This window comes from Herpailurus yagouaroundi, unplaced genomic scaffold (assembly GCF_014898765.1).
Source record: "Herpailurus yagouaroundi ecotype Mexico unplaced genomic scaffold, PumYag 159, whole genome shotgun sequence".
Lineage (NCBI taxonomy): Eukaryota > Metazoa > Chordata > Mammalia > Carnivora > Felidae > Herpailurus > Herpailurus yagouaroundi.
This window is the reverse complement of record NW_024412400.1, coordinates 12,966,681-12,981,659: the sequence shown is the minus strand read 5'-3', so window position 1 is coordinate 12,981,659 and position 14,979 is coordinate 12,966,681. Positions and strand designations below refer to the sequence as shown.

Sequence of the window (14,979 nt, the reverse complement as noted above, 5' to 3'; positions counted from 1 at the left end):
ACAGCTTTGAAATCCCAAAGATTCTATCCAGCCCTAGCTTTTCAATTAAAAAAAATATATTGTTTTGTTCTCCAGGCTAGTCAATTAAGGTAGAGTAAGTAGGATGAAGAAAGGAAAGGGCTTGCCCTTTGCTCTACTATCTACGTGCAACTTTGTATATGAACAGAAGTTTTTAAAAATGTCTGTTACATTTTGCATTCTCAACAGTTATAATAAATCAAAAAGCATATTCTAGAAGTAGGCCTTGCCTAACACCTTATGAAAAGCTTGACCTGTTTTTTCCACTAATATTTTAGCAGCCTTGCATTTGACCAGCATTTAACAGAGTTCAGTATTCTGTCTTGTTTCAAAAGCACAGATAGAAAGTAGGTCAAAGATTAGGAGGAAAAAACATGGAAAATGGTCTAATTTTTATATCATTTATGTTAGATTTTAATCTGTCTTTCAAAGAGATCCAGTCAAGAGACTCATCTGAGCCAGCATTATTCTCCTGGTAGTAGATTGTATAGAGGTGATCAATAATTAACCATATAAATCATGGATAAAGGCATCAGCCAAAAGTTACTCTTATTCAGTATCAAGAGAAACTAGATAATCTCCATAGTATTAATATTTTTCAGTTAGAGAAGTTTGTGTTTAGAACAATGAAAGAAGATACATATGGTATCTTGTAACATTCTATATTCAGTGTTAGAATTGTGAATGATAAATATTTTAGACACATACAGATGTGAGGAAAAGGAGGTCAGTAGTGCTGTCTATTTAGACAAGCACAAACTGGCACGGGTGGATGTAAAAATCATATATGCTTGAGCTTAGCCTTTCCATTAAAAAGCAAGCGCATTTGATGTTGAGACAGTTCGCTGTGTTCATTTTTTTTTTAAGTTTCCTTCCTTGTGGAACCTGTTTTCAGATGGACATTGTGTGTGCTTGTAGGGTGCTGTGATTACGCCGACAATGGACCATCCTATGTCAATGCAGGCAGCAAACATGATGGGCCCCCTGACACAACAGATGAATCATCTTTCATTGGGCACAACAGGAACGGTGAGTGGAAGAGTTGGTTTGGTTTTGTTTTCTTGGACTTCTTCAATAAGACGCAATGTTGTCTGTTGTTACTGGCATTATCACTGGCATTGTCACTGGCTCTGTGCCGTTGACTAACACACATTTCAGGTTCCATTATGAATAAGCTGCCTGGTGCATGGGTATTCAGCGTAGGGACACATTTATTCATGTTGACAAGGCTGAAGTTTCCACTGTGTTGCGTTGAAATTTGAGTTACTTCTTGTTCATATGACACAGTGTACCAGGCATAATGTCTGTGGAAAGGTGTCTCTGTGTAATGCACCTGCAAATCTAGAACTTGTAACATAATACACTTGAGCCTGGTTTTCTTTTCCCAGATGCTTACCACTTCAGCTAATGTATCATTCCCCGGTCATTCATAACTCAGGGGCCAACTTTGACTATGACTAATACATAGAGCTTGTTAATTTACTTTCAGTGTTTAAATCAATGAAAAGTAATTCAGAACCTGACATGATCCTGTTCTTTTCATCTTTGTTTTGAATATGTAGACATACATGATGTTGAAAAAAAGGAAGGGATTCTAATGTTCTTGATCTTTTTTAATAGGTTGGGATATTTTTGACTACCCATTATTTTCCTTAGGGAACTAAAGTATATAAAAAAATGCTTATTACAGCCTTGATTTATATCAACCAGGCATTTGAAATAATAAACAACATTTTATTTGATTTTTAAAAATCTGTTCAAAGGCAACTCCCCGAATGGCGAAGAGGGAAAATGTCTAATACAACCTGGAATACTACAATTTGGTTAAATATCGTTTTAGATAATAATGGAAAACATCAAAGTCAATCTCTCATGTGGCACTATTGGTTTATTTTTTACAAATGTTAGTGCAGATAATTTTTTCATTTTTTAAAGATGTAGAAATTTTTTTAATTTTTTTTTTTTTTTTTTTTGTCATTGAGGCAGCTTAATTATTATAGAAAGAGCACTGGACCAGGATTTGGGAGTACTGAATTCAAACCTTGATTGAGCACTGTTCTTTCACTTTGTCTTTGGGGAAATAATCTCTTCCAGTCTCAATTTCCCTCTCCACCTGGCTAAAGTACTGAGCATAGTGATATATGGGGGCTCTTTGACTATGTGCCTCAGTGGCTTTAAGTCTATGTCTTCTAGTCACCACTTCTGTGACTCTTCTCAGTTATGCTGGCCTCATCTCCAAATATCTATGTACACTGGCCATATTTGGGAAATGGTACCTTAAAGCAATGGCTTCCTTGTCACATAGATGTGTTGACTCATAGGCTTTTTGGAATGTAAGGAGTTTCTGACATGTCCACTGAGCCCACAAAAATTTGCTCTAAATAGGAAGAAAGTCCATATACCTAAAGGAAAGAGTCACATTGTTTCAATAAAGACATTCAGTTTTATTAGCATAAACCAAGTACCTATCTTGAAGACTTCAGCTACTGAACTTCTAAAAAGCAGTTGATGATACCTTACCTGTCTGAAGGCAGTCGTTGGATCAAATAATTTCTCAGGTCTCTGACCTAGGCTTTCAAATGTCATGTCTGAGACTACATTTAACTCTACATTGTCGTACAGCTAATTTTCATCAGGGAGATATTTTTTAGTAAGGTGTAAGTGTTATTTGTACTCACTTGGCTCATTTACTAACAAAGCAATTTCCAAGTTTATTGGGAGAAACTGAAGTTTATCATGTCCGCCCTGTTGACTTCCCTTCATATCAGCCTTCCTCTCCTTGAAAGCATAAATTCTGAACAAGTGAAGTAATGCACTCTTACTATATTGAACGACAGTCTAGGGTCTGGTAAAAGAGTGAATTATAACACAAAGTACACAAACACTGTATAAACCCTACTGATTTGAATTAAAAGCAAAACCAGCTGAGTTGCTGAAGTTGAAATTTGCCAACTAGAAAAAAATACAAGAGCTATGTTAATTGAGAATATGACTGAATCCTTTAGAGAATTGAAAAATAAGCTAAAATATGTAGAATAGATTCAGAATTACAATAGTTGCTGATTCAATAACATATATTAAGTATGATTCGTATTTGAGCATTTTCAACAAGAACACATTCATATGAGATCATAATTTTTGCCCAGCTAGTAATAGCCAAATTACTTAATAATAATATATACTCCCTCCCTTTCTTCGAGAGCAGAAGTTTTAAGCAGGTGGCTTATTTTGAACACTACATTTCTTCTAGTTTTGTTTTTTATCTCGTTCTTTTCCCCCTTCACGTTTATACTAAATCATGCTTAGGTACATCATAAACTTTGTGTAAACAGATATTTTGTCAAGGGTTAAAATTCCATAAGGCTCTGGAAAAGCAGAGAGAAAACATTACTATTCTGTTGATGTTTAGTGTCCAGAATACTGTTATACTCTTTTCTCAAACTATCAGTCTTATACTTGGATATGCTGTCATAGATTCCTTTCATCTGAATTTTTGATTGGCATTTGTAGTGGATATTATGCAATTGAAATTCTTTTTTTTTTTTTTAATTGGTTCTTTTAGTCAAATTTCTCCACCTTACTGCATCTTTTCAATTGTTTTATCTACGGCTCGGAAGGTAGGCTGGTGTTACGGAAAGAACAGTGGGCATTGGAGGTAAACTTGAGTTCAAAGCCTGGCTCTGCCCCTTATTGGCTATGCATGTTAGGTTTCTTAACCTCTCTGAACTTTTATTTCCTCTTTTGTCAAGGGGGAAAATAGTATTTACATCGCAGTGGTGTTGTGAGCATTAAGTGGGATGATATATGTAATATACCTAATACAGTGTGATACCCACTAGATGCTTATCAAATGAGCTGCCTTTACCTCACTATCTCCGGTGGCTTCATAACGTGGGAATTTAGTCCAAGTCACCAGAAGGGGGTAGAACACCACCAAGGCCATAGAACAACTCTCTGGCCTGCTCTATTTCATTTGGCACCACTTAGTTCTTTCAAGTTTCTATTCCTTAGCTTCTAATTCTTTCAGGGTTGTAAACCCAAAAGTCCAGAGAAACCAACTAGGTCACATGAATGAATAAAGTTGACTAAGTTCAAGCAAGAAACCCTAGAAATATATAATCAAATTTGGTCTATACTTATTCTTGTCACAGCCATAGTCATGCAATATAAATACACATTATATTGGAGAGTATATTTTAAATTAGAGATATTTTCATGCAATGATAACATCATCTCTGCCTGAGTATTAGAGGAGTCAGTCGTAGGGAGAGGGGGTACCTTGGCAGCCTGGGACACAGATGCCTTGTCTAAAAGGGCAGCCCCCACTCAACTCTAGACAGTTATTGCTACATGGACATAAGGACCGAAGGTGGCCTCACCTTCCAGTTTTTTAAGATTAAGCTAAGTATTTGCATTTTAACAGAAAATCTCCCTATATTTGAATATCAGACCAGTTCGTCCTAAGTCCTCTTAGTTTGTGACTTCTGCCCACTGTTTTCCTCATTCTCTCTGACGTCTCTGGCCATTGCTTCTTCTTTTCTTTCACAAGATGCTGAGCCAGGGTTCCATTTTTAACTTCTCATTCAAACATGATTTCCTTAAGCAAGCTCATCCACTTTCTTGGTTTTGAACTCTGCCTTCTATGCTGAAAATCCCTGAATCTGAGTCCTCAATGCTAACCTCATCTTAGACTTTTAAAATCATTTAACCAACAACTTGCTAAATATCTCCATGTAAATCTCCTTCTGACATCTCAAAGTCGCTACAACCCAAACTAATTTCATGAGTTTCCCTGAACTTCCTTTCCACCGACCCTCCTTTTTCATGGGTGTCTGCTCCTTATTCCTTCTCAAACTAATCCCATGACCCAGGCAGTCAAACGCTGCACTTAGGACTCAGTCTAGGTTCTTTCCTTTTCCCTCACCACCATTTACAACTTTTACAGATCCACCAATTCTGTCCCATAGACGTTTGTCAAATACATCCGCTCCCCCACATTTGTGGAGTCTCTACCTCCCTAGTTTGCTCCAATCCATTTTCTACCATGTTGCCACAAGCAATCTAAGATTATCTGACCAATGTTTCTGTCCTACCTGTAACTTTTCAGAGTCTTTCAGATGTTCTGAGCTCACTGAAACTCTGCAAAACGAGGTGTGAGCAGTAACAACTCAAGATAAAGACAGGAACCTCGGTGGCAGAAGCAGAGAGAGATCCAGTGAATAATCCAAAGTAGGCAGGGATCAGGGTTGATGGAAATTGGAGCCAGATTAGAAATTGCCATTTCTAGAATGGGAGCCTTAGGCCATAGGTCATGTTCCACTTTTCTGAGATCCCTGAGGTAAAGAAGTATATTAAGCCAAAGCCTCTTTTTTTACCTTCATAAAATTCAATATATTTGACTCCCCCATCACCCCCAATTTTAAAATGGATACCATGTAGTTTATTTAACTTATCTCTGCCATTTGCCACCTCAAATGGCTCTCTACCTATTTTTAAGCTAGACAGAATCTGCAGGCCTTTAAAGAAACGAATTGTATGCAAGCAGTGTAACTTTTATCCAAGGCTCTGATGACCTTGAAGAATTCTCTAGCTTTTCTGCTTTTGTTTATTTTTTGTCACAGGATTCCCTCTATAGAACCAAAGCACTGTTATCCATAACTTCTTATCAGTCTATTGTGAGCTTTCACAGAAACCACTGGGGATTTTGCTGTGTTATGAGAACCTCCAAATTGCATGACAATCTTGTTTTACAAGTTTCTTATCTCCTTTTCATTTGTTCAGTTGGTGGTCACCAGTGGCTTCCAATGTCACCAGAATCTATTCAGAGAAACAAGAAGTTTTTGTTCTGCAGACTCCTTATCTGCAGTTGTGTTTGTGCTCTCCAAACCACTGGTGATTTGTGAGGTCACTGGTTTCCCATGGTGTCACCATAGCCACTCACAAAGATAATCTTCTAATTGTAGTCCATTATTCACCATAGTTCTCTACATTTTTCAGTCACACCATTTCATTCTTACTGCTGTCAAATTCTAACGGTCTCAGGTGAAAAATCCTGAATTATTCATTTTGCTTAGAGATTGTCTTTCTTTAAGTACTAGCTATGAACATGAGTATTAAGGCTGACAGTGATAAAAAGCAACACATGCTATTAGGTGGGCTCAGAGTTAGGAAATAGTATTATAAATTCATAAGTGGTAGTGAGTATACTTGCCGGGAAAGTATCGATTAATTAAAAAATGGTCAGATACAAGAAAGAAAATACAGATAAGAGGAAGTGGCTTTAAAAATTTGTTTTAGTCTTAGCATATGATAGATGAACTCTAATGGCAGTCTTAGAAACAATAAATACGCATTCAGTGAAGGTCAAATATTGTGAAAGTTTATTTGCAAATATTAAGCTTTTACTATTTAAAAAAAAAAAATGGATTCTGAATTCAAATACATTAGCAACAGAATACAAAAGCCCCAATAGATAAAATGCCAAATAACATGAATAGGGTAATGAAGGAAAAAACAGGATGCCAAAAAGCATATGAAAAAATAGTAATTAAAGACACAGTGAGTTAATCAAATATTCAAATGGACCCATACACATAACCCGTTAAATGATGTTACCAAGATAAAACATATTGCTGATGAAGGTGTGAGGAAATGAACATTCTCAATCACTGATGGTGTGATGATAGAAATGTAAATTTGTAAAAGTGTCTGTTGAACAGCAAAGTGGACAGTCAAGACACCTCAAAACAGCTCTGCCGACTCACCACACAGTTATAGTTTTGAGAAGGTATTCTATGGAAATAATCTAAAATAACAGAAAAGCCTTTAGACCTAAGAAATATCTGGCCCAGTGTTCTTTATAATGTCTAAGAAGTAGAATGATTAAATAAATCATAATCCATCCATGAACCAGAATGTGAGGCAGCATGAAGTTATAGGAGTTTAAGATGGGAAAAGGATTATTTATAATCTTAAGTCCAAGAGCAGGATGTAAATTTTCACGTATGGAGTATCAACTATGAACAAAATATTTACGAAATAAGGCTGTAAGAAATACAAAATAAGTGTGGCTATTTCTGGATAATGGGATTAGAGATCATTTCTATTTTAATCATTTTACTTTTCTACATTCTCCAAGTATTCAACAATGAGCATGATTTACTTTTATGATTTATTTTTAAATGTTAAAAATATATTCTTGGGAAATGACTAGTGACATGGTCTTTAAATCAACTTTTTTAGTTTGTAGTAATAATGTGTGATTACAGTTTTTTTAAAGGTATTAGGAAATACTACCACTATGAATAAAATATTTGAAGGCCCTTTCGATATGATTCTACTTATGCCAGATTTGGAGATTATTATGATCAACTCACATTCACATACCTGTTTTGAGACACAAAGTAACTCATGCCCAAGGTTTATTTGCATTTGAATCTTTGATCCATGTTGGATTTTGCTGGTCCAAAGTGCCTTGCAATGTCCAAGTTTTATTGTATCTTCTCACATGCCATTTGCTTTTGAAAGGGGGATTATCATCATCCTTTTGTGGCAAGGAGATAAAATGGAGAAAGGAAAATAAAGTTTGAGGCTTTAGTTTTTTAAAATGCAATGAATACTGGTTATGTGAATAGAATAAGGGTCACACAAGAGCATGTATTTTATTTAATCATGTTTTAGAAGTTTATTTGAATATGAGCACTACCTGATCCCTTTTACACAGTTTACCTCTCTAAGGGGAGTTGGGGCCATTTTTAGAAGGGGGGCCTTGGGCCATAAGCCATGTCCCACTTACCTTTTTCAAGATCCTTGGTTTAAAGAATTGTGTTAAGCCAAAGTTTCATCTTCAAAACACAGATGTATTTGGCTTCATATAACCTGAAAGTCTGACATGGATGCGATGTAGTTTAAGTTAACCTTTCCCCACTATTTGCCACTTCCAATGCTATGACACTGGAAAAAGATGGCAATCATCTGTTGAATGGATTCTTTTCTATTTATCTCTGCTCTCACGATTCCAGCACACGAAGCTCCTTGGCCTTGTCCAACAGCCACTGGTACCAGAGCCAGAGCTGAGTGATTACGAACAAAGCCCTAGTCTCAAAGTGCATCAGTCTCCACAGAGTGTGGGAGTCTACAAATTTTTCATTTATCTTTTAAAATTTCAGTTCTTTTCTTCTCCTGAACTTCGTTTCACATTGTGCTCTGGGTCCCTTCCAGATGGGCTCCTTTGTAGAACATTTGTGTCAACCAGAGAGGGTAAAAATGCCACATTGATTTCCCAGTGGAGGGGCCCAAATGATGACAGATTGAGGAAGCTGACAGCGTTCTAGGATAGCATGTACTGCTCTGGCAGGTCACAACGGGGCCTAACAACAGGTACCATGTGACAGTACTGGGGACCACTGTATCAACTATAAACTAGGGATCATAGTCCCTGGTTGAGTGTTTCAAGGCAGGGGGCTTAGGCAATCATATGACATACAGTGGGCACTTCCACGTTTTAGAGCTAAGATTCTATTTTATTTTCTTTTGTACTTCATTGCATTCTCTCTCATGCTCTTTTCATTCAAAGATTCAGTCCCAAGACAGGATTATGATACTCCACCAGCTGTTGTGTCAGGTAGGAAAATTCTAATTCCTTTAAGATTTGATTGGAGGGGAGAGATGGAGGTTGCCTGGTTTTCTCCAAAACTCTTTAAAGCAGTGATTCTCAATAGGGCTGGGTACAGGGAATTTAAATTTTAGCTCTGGGATTGAGAGTGGGGTAGTTTATGTGGTTCAGAAAAAAGTACCATTACTATTCCAATCCAGTTTTGTATATGGAAAATAAGTATGTTGTTTTTAAAATAAAAAGTAAAAGCTCAAAGATATTTGGTCTGTGAAGAATACACAGAAAATAGAGTCTATGTTCTGTGTATCAGTGATTCTCACTGTTAGAAGGGTTCGTCACAATTTCTGGGAAGTGGGGAAAGGATATTCATGTTTATCAAAAGAGGGCACAGCTTAATAAAAAATAGTTTGAGAAGCACTGCTTTAGAGACCAGAATTCTGCTGAAATCAGAAAGTCATTCCATTTTGCTTGCTCGGCACCCAGCATAGTGTCTGACACATAGTAGGTGCTTAATATAATTGTTTGTTGAATGAATCAAAAGTTCAAGTTTGTTCCAAAAATGGTATTTTGGATATTGAAAGAGAATCTGCCAATGTTGCATCCGTACAACAAAGTGGCAGAGGTTGATTTGAGAATGCGTTAGCATCTTGAGGATTTTAATTAGCAATATTTAAATTGTTTCATAAAATTCAGCGGTGCAGTTTGTAAGAGGGTATATGTATATGAAGAGGTTGGTTTTTTGTTTTGAACTGTGCAGATTCCTCCTCTGTGCTTTCGCCTTAATTTTGAATTTTGGTTTCTTGCAAAGAGGAAAATGGGCATAATTTTTCATTTTTGTTTATTTTTTTAAACTAAATAAAATACTGGCAGCCTGAGGAGATTTGAACTCTTTGATCCTTTGATGTGTTAGATGATGAGGACATAAAATCTAAACCAAGAAGGGCATTGGTGTGACAGAGCAAGAGACGAAGGCCAGAAATAGAACGAAAGAGCCCAAAGGGCAGTGAAGTCTGGCAACCGAACAGTGGTTTTCAAGCAGAGAACACTGTGCTCTTGACCACCTGGTTTGCCTGACCCAGAATCTGAAGGGTAATCCATTTCTCATGTCTTGTGGACTTGTTTAATTATGCTCATGGCTGAATACTCATCTTAGAAATCCAATGGAGAAACGAGTTAGCTTTCAGCTGTAAAGTCACTTTGCTTCTCTTGAAGATCTCTACAAATTGTCATTAATTAAAATATCACTTATCTTTCCCAAAGTGTATTACCTGTCATATCTTAATGTGCCTATTTCATTTAGGATATGGGATCCCTGAGAAGATACTTTGTTCAATGCATAGAGTCTTTACTTTATTTAACATGTGGCTTCCACTCTTGATAATTCTCTAATATTCTTCTTGGTGAAAGACACAAATTGGAAATTCCTTCAATTAAGTTTCCTGATTTCACTTTCAAGAACTAAATGAAAAACAACAACAAAAAGGAAACATCAAGAGCACTTCCTAGGTATCAGCCATCGGTCAAGCTCTTACACAGATCAATTGAGGCAGGACACCCGGCTGCTTGGAGCTCCCACGTAACTCCATAGACAAGTACCACTGAAAGTTCTTCAGCAGAGAAATAACTTGATCAAAGTAGTGCTTGGAGAAACTTCATCTGGCAATTTTGTGTGTGCCTAAGGAACAGAAAAACAATAACAGAACAGTTAGCAAAGCCAAATATGATATCATCAGAATAAAAAAAATGACATTTCAGCTGTAGAGCATGAAGGAAGAGACTAATATAGATGTAATAAAAAATAATAACATGGGGAGTGGGGAGTGGTACAGTCACTTCCCCCTTACAAGTTTGGAGTGGTGGTTTGACATTTTGCCAATTTGCATGGACATCTTTGGCATCTTTGGTCTACAGCTAAATAAAAAGAGACTTACCTCCCAAGAGTTTGTCAGTTATCCGGTGGGCATAACTTGAATGACTTTTGAAAAATAGTGTATCCTTTGTCCAACCATTGACCAAACCAGTCACATAAAACAGACAGAGGTGTTGTAACAGTTTCCTCTCATATCTCCCAATATGCCCATTTGGACAATTCAAATAATAATCGGTTCTTTGGCAGGTGCCAGAGCTGACTCAACTGCCATAATGTATCTGAGTTCAAGGCGTCTGCTTCGTGATCTACAGAGACATAACCCAACCTAATATCATTTAGTCAACCGAGTATCAAACACTTATTGAACACCTTCTGAGTGCTAAACACTACACTTGGATACAAAGATGACTAGAAAATGGACCGATGGTAAAAAAAAAAAAAAAAATCATGGTCTAATTTAATATTGCTGTTATGGTGGTTGTCATTGCTTGTGATGTTTCAATGTGTAAAGTATGAAGGAGCCAAAATCTAGAATCTAAAAAGAAGATCAGGAATAAGGTGAATTCTGAGCTGGATTGGGAAGGGCAAATAGGACTTGAGCAGTTGAACAAGAGTGGGAAAGGCACACAAAGGGAACAGGACAGGATATGTAAAGTCTTGGAGACAAAAATGTGTAGACTTGCTGGTAGTCAGTTACCTGGCATTTTGGGGATGAAATAGGCTAGGTCAGGGTAAATCTGATTTTAGGCAAGGACTCTTTTTGAGTCACAGGTCACCTTGTTCTTTTATTTATTCAAATAATATTTACCGGGAGCATACTATGTGGCCATCATTGTGGTGGGGGCTAGGGATACAGCTTCCTTCTAAGAACCTAGGGTTGAATTAGGAATTTAGATATAAACAGATGATTACAATACAGTGTCAAAATTGTTTCTATATAGATAAATATGTTTAAGTTTGTAAATTCTTCAATAAGGTGCCTGAGTTAAAAATCTACATAAGTCACTAGTTGTAGAACCTTGTGAAAATTACTTCTCTGTAGCTCATATCACTTATCTGAAGAAATAACAATTACCTCATAAGGTTATTGTGAGCATTACAGATGTTAAGACACATAGCCCACTGAGAACAGATGCTGGCATAAAATAATTGTTCAAATGTTATTAGCAACAAGTATATTAATCATTCTTGTTACAAGGTATTGTGGTGGCACAAAGAGAAACATCAACATACAGTAGAGAATTCAGGAAAAGGAGAAGAAACCTCTAAGTGGAGACATAAGAATACATGGGGATTATCCAAGTAAAAAATAAGTTGGAGAAGAAAAGCTTCAGACCAAGGGGGTAGCATATACAAAGGCTCATGGTTAGCAGGGTAGGGCAAATTCAAGGAACTAGAGATGGTCCATTGGGGCAGAGACCCAAAGAGAGATGGGGAATAGAGAATACAAGCCTGGAGAAATAAGATGGGAGCAAAATCAACAGTTATGGTTACTTGAGCTGTATCCTGATGGCAATAAACACTAAAAGGTGTTAAGTTGGAGACTGACATGACCACCTAGATACAGTGTGGTGATTGCATTGAAGAGACCCAAAACTAGAAAAGGGGATCAGAACTCAAGAACCCAAGTATGAAATGAAATTAGCATGTGCTCAAGCTGTGGAAATGAGAATGGATTGTTAACAAACTTGTGACATATTAACTGACTGGCTGTCAGAATAGAAGGATAGACAAGAGTTGAGATAGTTCCTTAAGTTCCTGGCAACTCAATGGCCTGAGGTGTCATTTGCTGAGATCTGAACCAGAGGACAGATGATCAAGTTTTGCAGGAAAGAAGCCAAGTTTAATGTAGTACATGTTGAGCTTGAGAGGTCTATGAGGCATCCAAATGGAAATAATCAATGAATATTTGGATATGTGTGTCTGGAGCTTAGGAGACAGCTCTTAGCTAGAGATGATTTTTAAAGTTAACCATGGAATTAAGTCACGTCACCCAGAGGATGTGCTTAGAATGAAGAGAAGTAGGCAGATCCTTGAAAATACAAAGCGTGCAGAAAAAAGGAGCCTAAAATAAAGATTGGGAAAGACAACTACAGACACAGAAGGAAAACCAAGCTTATAAGGTTTCAAATGAAGCCAAAGCAAGTTGAAAGTTTTTCAAGAGAGGACTGTGCAGTAAGATGACTCTTAAAAGAGGTCATTGGCTGTAGTTACATAGAGAGCACTGGTCAATTTAATGGGGTGGTGGTTAAGGGGAAGGGCAGAGATCGTGAATGTCCTTAAAGGAAGTAGATGTAGGGGCGCCTGGGTGGCGCAGTCGGTTAAGCGTCCGACTTCAGCCAGGTCACGATCTCGCGGTCCAGGAGTTTGAGCCCCGCGTCGGGCTCTGTGCTGATGGCTCAGAGCCTGGAGCCTGCTTCCGATTCTGTGTCTCCCTCTCTCTCTGCCCCTCCCCCGTTCATGCTCTGTCTCTCTCTGTCCCAAAAATAAATAAACGTTGAAAATAAAATAAAATAAAATAGGCTCTTCTCTAAAAAAAAAAAAAAAAAAAAAAAAAAAAAAAAAAAAAAAAAAAAAAAAGGAAGTAGATGTAGCAAATGCCAGAAACTGAACAGATTTGGCTTTGAAAAAGAGTAGAGAAGATAAAACCAAACAAATGGAGAATGGAATTGATTGATGCACTGATTTTTTAAGATTTTTTCAGGTGGGAAACATTTGGTCATGACAGAAAGAAGTCAGGAAAGCATTCTCAAGTGTGAAGATGTAATTCATAAAAGGCAGGAGTGATAGAACTAGGTCAATGAGGAAGGCAGACATCTCTTGTGGGAATGTGGGAGGGCAGGAGGAAAGCATGACGTTTGTGCCTCTAAGTCTGTAAAAGTAGGAATAGGAAATCAAATGACTCTTCATGAGATAAATACTATTAGGATGGGAAGTATTAAGTGACATCTTCTGAGAGCAGGTGGGAAATGGCATGGGAAAGGATCTAAGAGAAGAGAGATTTGGAAAACTGTGGAGTAAGAAAGCCAATTACCAACACATACAAATTTTGAGGGGCAGTACCGTAAGTTCATCAGAAGCTAAAGATTATGGATTTTTGTGATGCCAATCTGTGAGGATGTTTGATTTTCCACTGTGGTGATCAGTGGCCAGGAAGGCAGACAGGTGGATTAATCCAGGGCTAAGGTTTTACTGACTGCAGTGAGAAAGAGGCCAATATGTGCTGACAATATTGGGAAGAGAGTGATTGAGTGACAAACCGCAGTTTCCCAGATCAATAGAAAGAGAATAGAGGGCTGTATGGGGTGGGCGAGAGGGAGAAACAGGGAAGATGGATTTCAGATTACAGATAATGAACTGTTTCTCAGCAAAGTCAAGGTCATGAGAGCAAGTGGCCAAAAGGTGGAAATGAGGTGAAGGTGACAGAGTTAAAGAAGTCAAGTAGCAGGAACAGAAGAGGCCACTTTTGAAGTACTTTTGTATGCCTGAAATTTGTTTGTTTGTTTTTTGATACTAATAAGATGTGGGCCCATCACTGAAAGAATTGATAGAACATTTCTGGAACACATTACAAAAACCCTAAAGACTTTTCCCCTCAGAATTTTAAACAATGAAGTTCTTTCCAGAACACTTGGAATACAGACCTAATTAAAGGGAGAAGAGTATATTGGATCAGTGTTCGTCAGGGCATGATTTGAGGATCACTATGATGCTTCACATGATTTTAGGAGTGCAGGGACTCAAACTTGATATTTTTACTACAGCAGCTGTATGGTTAGTTCAATGTGAATTTGAATAATGTAGAATAAGTCCATCAAACACATAGCTCAAGGGATGCTTTGCTGAGGAAAAGTTTAAGGTAAACAGTTAAAATGTGAATACATTTTTTTAAGTTTATTTATTTTGAGAGAGAGAGATAAAGAAAGAAAGAGTGGGGGAAGGGCAGAGAGAGGGAGAGAATCTCAAGCAGGCTCTGCACAGAGCCCAATGCAGAGCTCGAACTCACCAACCATGAGACCATGACCTGAGCTGAGACCAAGAGTTGAACACTTAACCAACCGAGCCACCCAGGCGCCCTGTGAATACATACATAAATAAGTAAACCAACAGTAATTCAGGAAGAACAGGGGTACGGCAAGTGTGGCGATGTCTAAGAGAAGTAGCTACCATTTGGGAAATGGAGTCCTAGATTTCCTTCATAGGAGGCACCGTTCCTTGTCCAAGTCTCTGCTCCACTTTATTGAGCTCATTTCAAGGACTGAGGACAGAAGGCTGGAACTACCCTGTATATTTTCATGCAGAATCACAGGAACCTGTTCTCTTGGTAGTGTTTCTTTTCCTTAATGATTGTACCCTCTTAAAAAGATCCTCCTCTTTTAGGCAAATTTGAATGAAAAAATGGAGAATACAACATCATTGGCACCGTTGGATTTTAGGAGGAACGTAGGAAAACTCCTATTTGTTGTCAAATTTGTTG

General features: G+C 37.6%; 1 protein-coding gene and 1 long non-coding RNA gene across 12 annotated transcripts in view; one reads left to right on the top strand and one right to left on the bottom strand.

Moving 5' to 3' along the window:
- The window catches only part of RBMS3 (RNA binding motif single stranded interacting protein 3), a 1,359,438-nt gene that overhangs the window by 1,284,336 nt on the left and 60,123 nt on the right, over positions 1–14,979 (top strand). For 9 of the 11 annotated variants that reach the window (XM_040481151.1, XM_040481142.1, XM_040481146.1 and 6 more), the window contains 2 exons: positions 937–1,047; positions 8,594–8,641. In XM_040481151.1, the coding sequence (XP_040337085.1) occupies positions 937–1,047; positions 8,594–8,641 (159 nt within the window). The remainder of the gene's footprint in view (positions 1–936; positions 1,048–8,593; positions 8,642–14,979) is intronic. The other 2 variants (XM_040481144.1, XM_040481145.1) reach the window with 1 other exon arrangement.
- LOC121034239 (uncharacterized) lies at positions 7,423–10,821 on the bottom strand. Its single transcript, XR_005792326.1, has 2 exons — positions 10,165–10,821; positions 7,423–7,561 (listed from the first exon to the last, which is right to left on the bottom strand). It is a non-coding gene; the product is annotated as an uncharacterized LOC121034239 (long non-coding RNA).